The 15,090-nt window shown below is 55.5% G+C and overlaps 1 protein-coding gene across 1 annotated transcript; it reads left to right on the top strand.

The window, feature by feature from the left end:
• Nucleotides 1–26: 26 nt before the first annotated feature.
• Nucleotides 27–14,031, top strand: lpcat3 (lysophosphatidylcholine acyltransferase 3). The gene is made up of 4 exons (XM_078208865.1): nucleotides 27–117; nucleotides 3,210–3,303; nucleotides 5,739–5,776; nucleotides 13,861–14,031. Exons 1-4 carry the CDS (start codon nucleotides 115–117, stop codon nucleotides 13,975–13,977), a joined length of 252 nt encoding a protein of 83 aa, XP_078064991.1. The 5' UTR covers nucleotides 27–114; the 3' UTR covers nucleotides 13,978–14,031.
• The last annotated feature ends 1,059 nt before the right edge of the window (nucleotides 14,032–15,090 follow it).

The raw sequence follows: 15,090 nt of genomic DNA, 5'->3' as shown, positions 1-15,090 counted from the left end.
AGGTTTTTCCAGATGGCTTTCATTCTTTTTGCCTGCGTGCTGTGTCAGTTTTCCTGATTCTGCGACTTATAGGAAGGACAGTAATTTGGAGTCGCAACTACCTTTCTGTTTCAAATGGTGAGAATTCACAACCCTGTCTCCCATCAAACACTCCCAGGACAGGTACAGCACGGGGTTAGATACAGAGTAAAGCTCCCTCTACACTGTCCCCCCATCAAAACACTCCCAGGACAGATACAGCACGGGGTTAGATACAGAGTAAAGCTCCCTCTGCACTGTCTCCCATCAAACACTCCCCAGGACAGGTACAGCACGGGGTTAGATACAGAGTAAAGCTCCCTCTACACTGTCCCCATCAAACACTCCCAGGACAGTACAGCACGGGGTTAGATACAGAGTAAAGCTCCCTCTACACTGTCCCCATCAAACACTCCCAGGACAGGTACAGCACGGGGTTAGATACAGAGTAAAGCTCCCTCTACACTGTCCCCCATCAAACACTCCCATGGACAGGTACAGCACGGGGTTAGATACAGAGTAAAGCTCCCTCTACACTGTCCCCATCAACACTCCCAGGACAGGTACAGCACGGGGTTAGATACAGAGTAAAGCTCCCTCTACACTGTCCCCATCAAACACTCCCAGGACAGGTACAGCACGGGGTTAGATACAGAGTAAAGCTCCCTCTACACTGTCCCCATCAAACACTCCCAGGACAGGTACAGCACGGGGTTAGATACAGAGTAAAGCTCCCTCTACACTGTCCCCCATCAAACACTCCCAGGACAGGTACAGCACGGGGTTAGATACAGAGTAAAGCTCCCTCTACACTGTCCCCCATCAAACACTCCCAGGACAGGTACAGCACGGGGTTAGATACAGAGTAAAGCTCCCTCTACACTGTCCCCATCAAACACTCCCAGGACAGGTACAGCACGGGGTTAGATACAGAGTAAAGCTCCCTCTACACTGTCCCCCATCAAACACTCCCAGGACAGGTACAGCACGGGGTTAGATACAGAGTAAAGCTCCCTCTACACTGTCCCCCATCAAACACTCCCAGGACAGGTACAGCACGGGGTTAGATACAGAGTAAAGCTCCCTCTACACTGTCCCCCCATCAAAACACACTCCCAGGACAGGTACAGCACGGGGTTAGATACAGAGTAAAGCTCCCTCTACACTGTCCCCAACAAACACTCCCAGGACAGGTACAGCACGGGGTTAGATACAGAGTAAGGCTCCCTCTGCACTGTCCCCCATCAAACACTCCCAGGACAGGTACAGCACGGGGTTAGATACAGAGTAAAGCTCCCTCTACACTGTCCCCCATCAAACACTCCCAGGACAGGTACAGCACGGGGTTAGATACAGAGTAAAGCTCCTTCTACACTGTCCCCCATCAAACACTCCCAGGACAGGTACAGCACGGGGTTAGATACAGAGTAAAGCTCCCTCTACACTGTCCCCATCAACACTCCCAGGACAGGTACAGCACGGGGTTAGATACAGAGTAAAGCTCCCTCTACACTGTCCCCCCATCAAACACTCCCAGGACAGGTACAGCACGGGGTTAGATACAGAGTAAGGCTCCCTCTGCACTGTCCCCATCAAACACTCCCAGGACAGGTACAGCACGGGGTTAGATACAGAGTAAAGCTCCCTCTACACTGTCCCCCCATCAAACACTCCCGGGACAGGTACAGCACGGGGTTAGATACAGAGTAAAGCTCCCTCTACACTGTCCCCATCAAAACACTCCCAGGACAGGTACAGCACGGGGTTAGATACGGAGTAAATCTCCCTCTACACTGTCCCCCATCAAACACTCCCAGGACAGGTACAGCACGGGGTTAGATACAGAGTAAAGCTCCCTCTACACTGTCCCCATCAAACACTCCCAGGACAGGGGACAGCACGGGGTTAGATACAGAGTAAAGCTCCCTCTACACTGCCCCCCATCAAACACTCCCAGGACAGGTACAGCACGGGGTTAGATACAGAGTAAAGCTCCCTCTACACTGTCCCCCATCAAACACTCCAAGGACAGGGACTGCACGGGGTTAGATACAGAGTAAAGCTCCCTCTACACTGTCCCCATCAAACACTCCCAGGACAGGTACAGCAGGGGGTTAGATACAGAGTAAAGCTCCCTCTACACTGTCCCCATCAAACACTCCCAGGACAGGTACAGCACGGGGTTAGATACAGAGTAAAGCTCCCTCGATGTAGGGGGCTGGAGGAGGTTAGGGAGATGGGGGGGGGGGGGGGCGGGGGTGGTGTAGGGCCATGCAGGAGGTTACGGGGAGAGGGAGGAGGTTACGGGGAGAGGGAGGAGGTTACGGGGAGAGGGAGGAGGTTACGGGGAGAGGGAGGAGGTTACGGGGAGAGGGAGGAGGATACGGGGGAGAGGGAGGAGGATACGGGGAGAGGGAGGAGGATACGGGGAGAGGGAGGAGGATACGGGGAGAGGGAGGAGGATACGGGGAGAGGGAGGAGGATACGGGGAGAGGGAGGAGGATACGGGGAGAGGGAGGAGGTTACGGGGAGAGGGAGGAGGTTACGGGGAGAGGGAGGAGGTTACGGGGAGAGGGAGGAGGTTACGGGGAGAGGGAGGAGGTTACGGGGAGGAGGGAGGAGGTTACGGGGAGAGGGAGGAGGTTACGGGGAGAGGGGAGGAGGTTACGGGGAGAGGGAGGAGGTTACGGGGAGAGGGAGGAGGTTACGGGGAGAGGGAGGAGGTTACGGGGAGAGGGAGGAGGTTACGGGGAGAGGGAGGAGGTTACGGGGGAGAGGGAGGAGGTTACGGGGAGAGGGGGGAGGTTACGGGGAGAGGGGGGAGGTTACGGGGAGAGGGGGAGGTTACGGGGAGAGGGGGGAGGTTACGGGGAGAGGGGGGAGGTTACGGGGAGAGGGGGGGAGGTTACGGGGGAGAGGGGGGAGGTTACGGGGAGAGGGGGGAGGTTACGGGGAGGGGGAGGAGGTTACGGAGAGGGGGAGGAGGTTACGGAGAGGGGAGGTGGTTACGGAGAGGGGGAGGAGGTTACGGGGAGAGGGGGGAGGTTACGGGGAGGGGGAGGTGGTTACGGAGAGGGGGAGGAGGTTACGGAGAGGGGGAGGTGGTTACGGAGATGGGGAGGAGGTTACGGAGAGAGGGAGGGGCGCTGTTGTCTGAGGTTGCTCTCTCACTGTGATCTCTGCTCCCACAGATATACCTCCTTGCTGGTTATTACTACACAGCTACTGACCAGTACGACATCAAGTGGACAATGCCTCACTGTGTCCTCACACTCAAACTCATCGGTCAGTCCAGGGACAATCAGGAGACCTGCACGTTCAGTGCGGCGCTCCCTCGGCGCCGTCCCTCCCGCAGTGCGGCGCTCCCTCAGCACCGTCCCTCCCACAGTGCGGCGCTCCCTCAGCACTGACCCTCCCGCAGTGCGGCGCTCCCTCAGCACTGACCCTCCCACAGTGCGGCGCTCCCTCAGCACTGACCCTCCCACAGTGCGGCGCTCCCTCAGCACTGACCCTCCCACAGTGCGGCGCTCCCTCAGCACTGACCCTCCCACAGTGCGGCGCTCCCTCAGCACTGACCCTCCCACAGTGCGGCGCTCCCTCACCACTGACCCTCCCACAGTGCGGCGCTCCCTCAGCACTGACCCTCCCACAGTGCGGCACTCCCTCAGCACTGACCCTCCCCACAGTGCGGCGCTCCCTCAGCACTGACCCTCCCGCAGTGCGGCGCTCCCTCAGCACTGACCCTCCCGCAGTGCGGCGCTCCCTCAGCACTGACCCTCCCGCAGTGCGGCGCTCCCTCAGCACTGACTCCCCCCGCAGTGCGGCGCTCCCTCAGCACTGACCCTCCCGCAGTGCGGCGCTCCCTCAGCACTGACCCTCCCGCAGTGCGGCGCTCCCTCAGCACTGACCCTCCCGCAGTGCGGCGCTCCCTCAGCACTGACCCTCCCACAGTGCGGCGCTCCCTCAGCACTGACCCTCCCACAGTGTGGCGCTCCCTCAGCACTGACCCTCCCACAGTGCGGCGCTCCCTCAGCACTGACCCTCCCACAGTGCGGCGCTCCCTCAGCACTGACCCTCCCACAGTGCGGCGCTCCCTCAGCACTGACCCTCCCACAGTGCGGCGCTCCCTCAGCACTGACCCTCCCACAGTGCGGCGCTCCCTCAGCACTGACCCTCCCACAGTGCGGCACTCCCTCAGCACTGACCCTCCCACAGTGCGGCGCTCCCTCAGCACCGACCCTCCCACAGTGCGGCGCTCCCTCAGCACCGACCCTCCCACAGTGCGGCGCTCCCTCAGCACCGACCCTCCCACAGTGCGGCGCTCCCTCAGCACTGACCCTCCCACAGTGCGGCACTCCCTCAGCACCGACCCTCCCACAGTGCGGCGCTCCCTCAGCACCGACCCTCCCACAGTGCGGCGCTCCCTCAGCACCGACCCTCCCACAGTGCGGCGCTCCCTCAGCACCGACCCTCCCACAGTGCGGCGCTCCCTCAGCACTGACCCTCCCACAGTGCGGCGCTCCCTCAGCACCGACCCTCCCACAGTGCGGCGCTCCCTCAGCACCGACCCTCCCACAGTGCGGCGCTCCCTCAGCACCGACCCTCCCACAGTGCGGGCGCTCCCTCAGCACTGACCCTCCCGCAGTGCGGGCGCTCCCTCAGCACTGACCCTCCCACAGTGCGGCGCTCCCTGTATTTAGACTCTGCTGCCTTGCACAGTGTGGAGAGGGGTTTGGATTATCAATGGGGTGCGGTGGGGTTCGAAGAGATCCAAACTTTATCCTGAACCTCATCTTGTCGATGATTCTCTGAATGATAAATGCCCAAACCTGCTGTCGCGGTGGGTGAGCACTGCTGCCTCACAGCGCCAGGGACCCGGGTTCGATTCCCGGCTCGGGTCACAGTCTGTGCGGAGTCTGCACGTTCTCCCCGTGTCTGCGTGGGTTTCCTCCGGGTGCTCCGGTTTCCTCCCACAGTCTGAAAGACGTGCTGGTTAGGGTGCATTGGCCGTGCTAAATTCTCCCTCAGTGTAACCCAAACAGGTGCCGGAGTGTGGGCGACTCGGGGATTTTCACAGTAACTTCATTGCGGTGTTAATGTAAGCCAACTTGTGACACTAATAAATAAACTTTAAACTCTGAGATAGAGTGGAAACTGCGGAAGTATATTGGACAGTAATGGGGAATAATTAATAGCTGGCAGAATATCTCCCTTTCCTTGGAAGCCAGACCCTCAGCGTTGCCCTCCTCGAGGTTTCTTGAAGCTTTTGCGTTTCCTCGCGCTGGGATTGAGAATTTAGCCGTGGCAAGTTCACATTCTGTGTACGGACAGACCCATTCCCAGCCGCCTCCCTCTCCCACTGCCTCTCCGCCTCCCCCCTCTCCCCGCCTCCCCCCCCTCTCCCGCCTCTCCGCCTCCCCCCTCTCCCCCTGCCTGCTATTGAAATGCCGAGTTCAAACCATTGGGTTGTTTTTAAATGTTAACCAGTGTCTTGGCAGCCATTACCGCCTCGGCGCGCGAAAAAATATTTCGGTCTGTGTACTCCATGCACCTGCACCAGCGCTGAAAAATAATATAACGGACCATGCAACGCTTTCTCGCATTTTTTTGCAATTGGTAAAAATTTTGAAACAACGCTTTACTTCACAACACTTTCTAAATGTGTTTCTACCTCCTCCCCACCTCCCCCCGATTTTCCCCCCCCCCCCACCCCCCCACAGGCCTTTCGCTGGACTATTACGATGGAGGGAAGGACAAGGTGAGTCGACTGGAGGTGACAAAATCTGATGACCTCCCGTGTGACGTCACGACCCATGACCCTGCTCGGTGCAAGGGGGACTGGGGAGGTGGGGGGGGGAGGCAAAGCGGAATTTGGCGGGGGGGGGGGCGGGATTGAAAGAGAGAAGACTTGATGACAGGAAACGGGAGCAGCAAGTTGGCCATTCGGCCCATCGAGTCAGCTCCAACAGTCAACGAGACCTGGTGCGATAATCCTGAACTCGCAATATTTCTTCTTATTTGTTCGTGGGACACGGGTGTCGCCGGCTGTCCAGCATTTATTGCCCATCCCTAGTTGCCCCTTGGAGGGCAGTTGAGAGTCAACCACACTGCAGACTCACACTTTGCAGCAATGAGGTCTTCTGTTGTGTTTGCTCTATTCATTCATGGCTCTGGAGTCACATGTAGGCCAGACAGGGATAAGGATGGCAGATTTCCTTCCCTAAAGAACTTGTTGGATTTTCATGAAGATGTGACTAGTGCGGTTGACGGAGGGGAACCGGTGGATGCGGTGTTTTTGGATTTCCAAAAGGCGTTTGATAAGGTGCCTCACAAAAGGTTGCTGAAGAAGATTGGGTCACACGGAGTTGGGGGTAGGGTGTTAGCGTGGATTGGGGGTTGGCTATCCGACAGGAAGCAGAGAGTCGGAATAAATGGGTGCTTTTCTGGTTGGCAGATGGTAACTAGTGGCGTGCTGCAGGGATCGGTACTGGGGCCTCAACTATTTACCATTTATATAGATGATCTGGAGGAGGGGACTGAGTGTAGGGTAACAAAGTTTGCAGACGACACAAAGATAAGTGGAAAAGTGAATCGTGTGGAGGGCGTAGAAGGTCTGCAGAGAGATTTGGACAGGCTGAGTGAGTGGGCGAGGATCTGGCAGATGGAGTATAACGTTGACAAATGTGAGGTTATTCACTTTGGAGGAAATAATAGCAAATTGGATTATTATCTAAATGGAAAAAAATTACAACATGCTGCTGTGCAGAGGGACCTGGGGGTCCTTGTGCATGAGACGCAAAAACCCAGTCTGCAGGTGCAACAGGTGATCAAGAAGGCAAATGGGATGTTGGCCTATATCGCAAGGGGGATAGAATATAAAAGCAGAGATGTCTTGCTGCATCTGTACAGGGCATTGGTGAGGCCGCAGCTGGAATACCGTGTGCAGTATTGGTCCCCTTATTTGCGGAAGGATATATTGGCCTTGAAGGGAGTGCAGAGAAGGTTCACCAGGTTGATACCGGAGATGAGGGGGTGTTGATTATGAGGAGAGACTGAGCAGATTGGGTTTGTACTCGTTGGAATTTAGAAGGCTGAGGGGGGATCTTATAGAGACCTATAAGATAATGAAGGGGCTGGATAGGGTAGAGGTGGAGAGATTCTTTCCACTTCGAAAGGAAGCTAGAACGAGAGGGCACAGCCTCAAAATAAAGGGGGGTCAGTTTAGGACAGAGTTGAGGAAGAACTTCTTCTCTCAGAGGGTGGTGAATCTCTGGAATTCTCTGAAGTGGTGGAGGCTACCTCGTTGAATATGTTTAAATCACGGATAGATGGATTCCTGATCGGTAAGGGAATTAGGGGTTATGGGGATCAGGCGGGTAAGTGGAACTGATCCACTTCAGATCAGCCATGATCTTATTGAATGGCGGGGCAGGCTCGAGGGGCTAGATGGCCTACTCCTGCTCCTATTTCTGATGTTCGAAAGGGAACCAGATGGGTTTTTCCGCCAATGGGTCATCTGTAGATTCTTAATTCCAGATTTTTAAAAAATTGAATTCAAATCCCACCATCTGCCGTGGGGGGATTCGAACCCGGGTCCCCAGATCATGAGACTCTGAGATATAGGAGCAGAATTAGGCCATTCAGCCCATCGGGTTTGCCCCCCCATTCAATTATGGCTGATGTGATTTAATTTGATTTGATTTATTGTTGTCACATGTACTGGGATACGGTGAAAAGTATTGTTTCCTGCGCGCTATACAGACAGAGCATACCGTTCATAGAGAAGGAAAGGAGAGGGTGCAGAATGTAGTGTTACAGTCACAGCTCGGGTGTAGAGAAAGATCAACTTAATGCGAGGTAGGTCCATTCTAACCTGGCTGTCTGACCGAAGACAGAGGGTGGTGGTCGATGGAAAATTTTCGGACTGGAGGCAGGTTGCTAGCGGAGTGCCGCAGGGATCAGTGCTGGGTCCTCTGCTCTTTGTGATTTTTATTAATGACTTAGAGGAGGGGGCTGAAGGGTGGATCAGTAAATTTGCTGATGACACCAAGATTGGTGGAGTAGTGGATGAGGTGGAGGGCTGTTGTAGGCTGCAAAGAGACATAGATAGGATGCAAAGCTGGGCTGAAAAATGGCAAATGGAGTTTAACCCTGATAAATGTGAGGTGATTCATTTTGGTAGGACAAATTTAAATGTGGATTACAGGGTCAAAGGTAGGGTTCTGAAGACTGTGGAGGAACAGAGAGATCTTGGGGTCCATATCCACAGATCTCTAAAGGTTGCCAGTCAAGTGGATAGAGCTGTGAAGAAGGCCTGTAGTGTGTTAGCTTGAATTAACAGGGGGTTGGAGTTTAAGAGCCGTGGGGTTATGCTGCAACTGTACAGGACCTTGGTGAGACCACATTTGGAATATTGTGTGCAGTTCTGGTCACCTCACTATAGGAAGGATGTGGAAGCGCTGGAAAGAGTGCAGAGGAGATTTACCAGGATGCTGCCTGGTTTGGAGGGTAGGTCTTATGAGGAAAGGTTGAGGGAGCTAGGGCTGTTCTCTCTGGAGCGGAGGAGGCTGAGGGGAGACTTAATAGAGGTTTATAAAATGATGAAGGGGATAGATAGAGTGAACGTTCAAAGACTATTTCCTCGGGTGGATGGAGCTATTACAAGGGGGCATAACTATAGGGTTCGTGGTGGGAGATACAGGACGGATATCAGAGGTAGGTTCTTTACACAGAGAGTGGTTGGGGTGTGGAATGGACTGCCTGCAGTGATAGTGGAGTCAGACACTTTAGGAACATTTAAGCGGTTATTGGATAGGCACATGGAGCACACCAGGATGATAGGGAGTGGGATAGCTTGATCTTGGTTTCAGATAAAGCTCGGCACAACATCGTGGGCCGAAGGGCCTGTTCTGTGCTGTACTGTTCTATGTTCTATGTAGCAGGGAAGAAGCTGTTCTTGAGTCGGTCGGTACGTGACCTCAGACTTTCGTATCTTTTCCCCGACGGAAGAAGGCGGCACGGTAGCACAGTGGGTTAGCACTGCTGCTTCACAGCTCCAGGGTCCCGGGTTCGATTCCCGGCTCAGGTCACTGTCTGTGTGGAGTTTGCACATTCTCCTCGTGTCTGCGTGGGTTTCCTCCGGGTGCTCCGGTTTCCTCCCACAATCCAAAGATGTGCGGGTTAGGTTGATTGGCCAGGTTAAAAATTGCCCCTTAGATTCCCGGGGTGCGTAGGTTGGAGGGATTAGCGGGTAAAATATGTGGGGGTAGGGCCTGGGTGGGATTGTGGTCGGTGCAGACTCGATGGGCCGAATGGCCTCCTTCTGCACTGTAGGGATTCTATGTGGAAGAGAGAATGTCCGGGGTGCGTGGGGGGGTCCTTGATTATACCGGCTGCTTTTCCCCGAGGCAGCGGGAAGTGTAGACGGAGTCAATGGATGGGAGGCTGGTGATGGATTGGGCTACATTCACGACCTTTTGTAGTTCCTTGCGGTCTTGGGCAGAGCAGGAGCCCCAGACCAAGCTGTGATACAACCAGAAAGAATGCTTTCTATGGGGCATCTGTAAAAGTTGGTGAGAGTCGTAGCGGACATGCCAAATTTCCTTAGTCTCCTGAAATCTGATTCTCATCCCCATTCTCCTGCCTTTTCCCCATAACCCCTGATCCCCTTATTAATTAAGAACCTATCTATCTCTGTCTTAAAGACACTCAATGACCCGGCCTCCACAGCCTTCTGCGGCAAAGAGTTCCACAGATTCCCCACTCTCTGGCTGAAGAAATTCCTCCTCATCTCTGTTTTAAAGGATCATCCCTTCACTCTGAGGCTGCGCCCTCAAGTCCTCGTCTCCCCGACTTGCGGACTTAAAGTCACAGAGGTTTACAGCACAGAACAGGCCCTTCGGCCCACGATGTTGTGCCGAGCTTTATCTGAAACCAAGATCAAGCTATCCCACTCCCTATCATCCGGGTGTGCTCCATGTGCCTATCCAATAACCGCTTAAATGTTCCTAAAGTGTCTGACTCCACTATCACTGCAGGCAGTCCATTCCACACCCCAACCACTCGCTGCGTAAAGAACCTACCTCTGATATCCTTCCTGTATCTCCCACCACGAACCCTATAGTTATGCCCCCTTGTAATAGCTCCATCCACCTGAGGAAATAGTCTTTGAACGTTCACTCTATCTATCCCCTTCATCATTTTATAAACCTCTATTAAGTCTCCCCTCAGCCTCCTCCGCTCCAGAGAGAACAGCCCTCGCTCCCTCAACCTTTCCTCATAAGACCTACCCTCCAAACCAGGCAGCATCCTGGTAAATCTCCTCTGCACTCTTTCCAGCGCTTCCACATCCTTCTTATAGTGAGGTGACCAGAACTGCACATAATATTCCAAATGCGGTCTCACCAAGGTCCTGTACAGTTGCAGCATAACCCCACGGCTCTTAAACTCCAACCCCCTGTTAATTCAAGCTAACACACTATAGGCCTTCTTCACAGCTCTATCCACTTGAGTGGCAACCTTTAGAGATCTGTGGATATGGACCCCAAGATCTCTCTGTTCCTCCACAGTCTTCAGAACCCTACCTTTGACCCTGTAATCCACATTTAAATTAGTCCTACCAAAATGAATCACCTCACATTTATCAGGGTTAAACTCCATTTGCCATTTTTCAGCCCAGCTTTGCATCCTATCTATGTCTCTTTGCAGCCTACAACAGCCCTCCACCTCATCCACTACTCCACCAATCTTGGTGTCATCAGCAAATTTACTGATCCACCCTTCAGCCCCCTCCAAGTCATGAATAAAAATCACAAAGAGCAGAGGACCAAGCACTGATCCCTGCGGCACTCCGCTAGCAACCTGCCTCCAATCCGAAAATTTTCCATCCACCACCACCCTCTGTCTTCGATCAGACAGCCAGTTACCTATCCAATCGGCCAACTTTCCCCCTATCCCACACCACCTCACTTTCATCATAAGCCGACCATGGGGGACCTTATCAAACGCCTTACTAAAATCCATGTATATGACATCAACTGCTCTACCTTCATCAACACACTTAGTTACCGCCTCAAAAAATTCTATCAAATTTGTGAGGCACGACTTGCCCTTCACGAATCCGTGCTGACTATCCCGGATTAATCCGCATCTTTCTAAATGGTCGTAAATCCCATCCCTAAGGACCTTTTCCATCAATTTACCAACCACCGAAGTAAGACTAACCGGTCTATAATTACCAGGGTCATTTCTATTCCCTTTCTTAAACAGAGGAACAACATTCGCCATTCTCCAGTCCTCTGGCACCATCCCCGTGGACAACGAGGACCCAAAGATCAAAGCCAAAGGCTCTGCAATCTCATCCCTTGCCTCCCAAAGAATCCGAGGATATATTTCATCAGGCCCAGGGGACTTATCGACCTTCAGTTTATTCAAAGCTGCCAGGACATCCTCCCTCCGAACATCTATTTCCTCCAGCCTATTAGCCTGTAACACCTTCTCTTGCTCAAAAACATAGCCCCTCTCCTTGGTGAACACTGAAGAAAAGTATTCATTCATCACCTCGCCTATCTCTACTGACTCCATACACAAGTTCCCACTACTGTCCTTGACCGGCCCTAACCTCACCCTGGTCATTCTTTTATTCCTCACATAAGAGTAAAAAGCCTTGGGGTTTTCCTTGATCCGACCCGCCAAGGACTTCTCATGTCCCCTCCTAGCTCTCCAAAGCCCCTTTTTTCAGCTCGTTCCTTGCTAACTTGTAACCCTCAATCGAGCCATCTGAACCTTGTTTCCTCATCCCTACATAAGCTTCCCTCTTCCTTTTCACAAGACATTCCACCTCTTTCATGAACCATGGTTCCCTCACTCGGCCATTTCCTCCCTGCCTGACAGGGACATACCTATCAAGGACACCCAGTATTTGTTCCTTGTAAAAGTTCCACTTTTCATTAGTGCCTTTCTCCTGACAGTTTCTGTTCCCAACTTATGCCCCCTAATTCTTGCCTAATCGCTTCATAATTACCTCTCCCCCAATTGTAAGCCTTGCCCTGCCGTACGGCCCTATCCCTCTCCATTGCAATAACAAAAATTGTGGTCACTACCTCCAAAGTGCTCCCCCACAACCAAAGCTAACACTTGGTTGGTTCATTACCCAATCCAATGTGGCCTCACCTCTTGTCGGCCTATCCACATATTGTGTCAGGAAACCCTCCTGCGCACACTGCACAAAAACTGCCCCTTAATTCTTGCCGAATCGCATCATAATTACCATGGCCACCCTTTTTTTAAACCCCTAAGCTAGTCCCAATTGCCCGCGTTAGGCCCATATCTCTCTATACCATCTTACCCACGTAACTGTCTAAATGCTTTTTAAAAGACAAAATTGTACCCGCCTCTACTACTGCCTCTGGCAGCTCGTTCCAGACACCCACCACCCTCTGTGTGAAACAAATTGCCCCTCTGGACCCTTTTGTATCTCTCCCCCCTCACCTTAAACCGATGCCCTCTAGTTTTAGACTCCCCTACCTTTGGGAAAAGATGTTCATAGAAACTCTACAGTGCAGAAGGAGGCCATTCGGCCCATCGAGTCTGCACCGACCACAATCCCACCGAGGCCCTACCCTCACATATTTACCCGCTAATCCCCCTCTAACCTACGCGTCCCAGGATTCTAAGGGGCAATTTTTAACCTGGCCAATCAACCTAACCCGCACATCTTTGGACTGTGGGGGGAAACCGGAGCACCCGGAGGAAACCCACGCAGACACGAGGAGAATGTGCAAACTCCACACAGACAGTGACCCGAGCCGTTGACTGAAGGAGGGTCGGAGCCAAGGGAGGGTCGGAGCTGGGGAGGGTCGGAGCCGGGGGAGGGTCGGAGCCGGGGGAGGGTCGGCGCCGGGGAAGCGCCGCGCGGCGGGAGAGTCAGCGGTGGGGGAGTTTTGGCGCCGGGGGAGCACCGCTCCGCGCGGTGGGAGGATCGGCGCCGGGGGTGGGTCTGCGCTGGCGGAGCGCAGGGGGGTGGGTCGGCACCGGGGGTGTGCCACGCGCGGGAGGGTCTGCGGGGGGGGGGGGGGTCTGCGGGTGGGGGGAGGGTCTGCGGGCGGGGGGAGGGTCTGCGGTGCAAGGGAGGGTCTGTGGCGGGGGGGGAGGGTCTGCGGTGGGGGGGGAGGGTCTGCGGGGGGGGAGGGTCTGCGGGGGGGGGGGAGGGTCTGCGGGGGGGGGGAGGGTCTGCGCGGGGGGAGGGTCTGCGGGGGGGGAGGGCGCTCCCTCACCTTATTTCGGCCCCGATGTGAGAGGTGAAGCGGGCACGCGGCGGTTCCAGGGTGACACGGGGAGGTGAAGTGAGGCGACAGGAATCTGGGAAATGGAGTATAATGTGGGACACTCCATTTTGACAAAAATAACTCTTTAAAAAAATGGTTATTATCCAAACGGCAATCGGTTCCAGAGCTCCCGAGACGCAGAGGGACCTGGGCGTCTGAGGGAATGAATAATAAGTAATTCGGAAGGCGAATCGATGGAAGGGGGGGCGGGGGGGGAGGGAGTGGAGTGGGACACGGGAATACAGCCCCCTGTTCCCCCGCCCCGCTGTTCCCCCGCCCCCTCCTCCTCCTGCCCCTCAACCAGCCACAATTCTCACAGGCTGAACAACTCTCCTCTCTGCGAGGCCTCACTCAGCCGAATAGCCACCAGGCTCAAGAGAGAGAGAGAGAGGGAGGGGTTTGGGGTGGGATTCTGAGTTGGAGTGGGAGGCGGCTTTGAGGGTGGGGGTGAGAGGTCAGAGGGCCGAATGATGATGAATTCTCTCTCTCTCCTTCCCCCCCCCCGCCCCGCCCCCAGTCCCAGCTGAGCAAGGAGCAGGAAAAGTACATGCTCCTCTCGGAGCTCACCCTGACCCAGCTCGCTGGCTTTGCCTACTTCTACGGGCCTTCCTGGTGGGACCGCAGTTCGCCATGAGCAGCTACCTGCAGATGGCCGAGGGACGGCTGACCGACCGGGTGGGCATCGCCCCAACAGGTAAGGGAGGACAGGGAGAGGCGGTGGGGTGGGTGGGGGGGGGGGGGAGGATATCGGTGGGCAAACGCGATTGCACCCCCCTTCTCTCCCCACCCCCCAATTCTCACATTCTGAGCCGCTCTCCCCTCTGCGAGGCCTCACTTAGTCGAATAGCCGTCAGATTCTGAGAACTAGAGAGGGAGGGTTTCCGGTGTGGGATTCTGGGCAAGGGGGACGCAAAAATGCAGACCCCGGCACACCCGTCCGCCCACAATCCTCCCTCTGCGAGGCCCCACACAGTCAAATAGCCACCAGGCTCCGAGAGAGAGAGACGCAGAGAGGGAGGGGTTTGGGGTGGGATTCTGAGCAATGGGACACGGGAATACAGCCCCCCTGTTCCCCCGCCCCCCTGTTCCCCCGCCCCCCTGTTCCCCCGCCCCCCTGTTCCCCCGCCCCCCTGTTCCCCCGCCCCCTGTTCCCCCGCCCCCCTGTTCCCCGCCCCCCTGTCCCCCGCCCCCTGTTCCCCCGCCCCCTGTCCCCGCCCCCTGTCCCCCGCCCCCCTGTTCCCCCGCCCCCCTGTTCCCCGCCCCCCTGTTCCCCCGCCCCCTGTTCCCCCGCCCCCCCTCCTCCCGCCCCTCAACCAGCCACAATTCTCACAGGCTGAACAACTCTCCCCTCTGCGAGGCTCACTCAGCCGAATAGCCACCAGGCTCAAGAGAGAGACAGATAGAGAGGGAGGGGTTTGGGGTGGGATTCTGAGCAAGGGGACATGAAAACGCAGATCCCACCACCCCTGCACACCCACAATCCTCACAGGCTGAGTGAGTCACCGCTGTGCGAGGCCTCACTCAGCCGAATAGCCACAAGCAGAGAGAGCGAGAGAGGGGAGGGGTTTGGGGTGGGATTCTGAGCAATGGGAGGCGAGAGTGATACCCCCCCCCTCCCCGTTCCCCTGCCCGCAGTCCACCCTCTCCTCCGGCGCGCGATGCCCCCTGCAGTTGAATACGACGACCCTCCTCCTGCAACTCTCACCCACCCAAGTCGGGGGTGGAGTCGGGGGGGGGGTAGTGGGGA

The sequence above is a fragment of the Mustelus asterias genome, unplaced genomic scaffold (genome assembly GCF_964213995.1).
Source record: "Mustelus asterias unplaced genomic scaffold, sMusAst1.hap1.1 HAP1_SCAFFOLD_4668, whole genome shotgun sequence".
Classification (NCBI taxonomy): domain Eukaryota; kingdom Metazoa; phylum Chordata; class Chondrichthyes; order Carcharhiniformes; family Triakidae; genus Mustelus; species Mustelus asterias.
Note: the sequence above shows the minus strand (reverse complement) of the source record. Positions and strands in the feature narration are given on the sequence as shown.

Bases quoted from the DNA above. Each gene is read 5' to 3' on its own strand.
- lpcat3 (XM_078208865.1), top strand. The intron at 3,304-5,738 runs GTCAGTCCAGGG...ACCCCCCCACAG, and splicing joins CCTCACACTCAAACTCATCG to GCCTTTCGCTGGACTATTAC. The intron at 5,777-13,860 runs GTGAGTCGACTG...CCCCGCCCCCAG, and splicing joins ACGATGGAGGGAAGGACAAG to TCCCAGCTGAGCAAGGAGCA.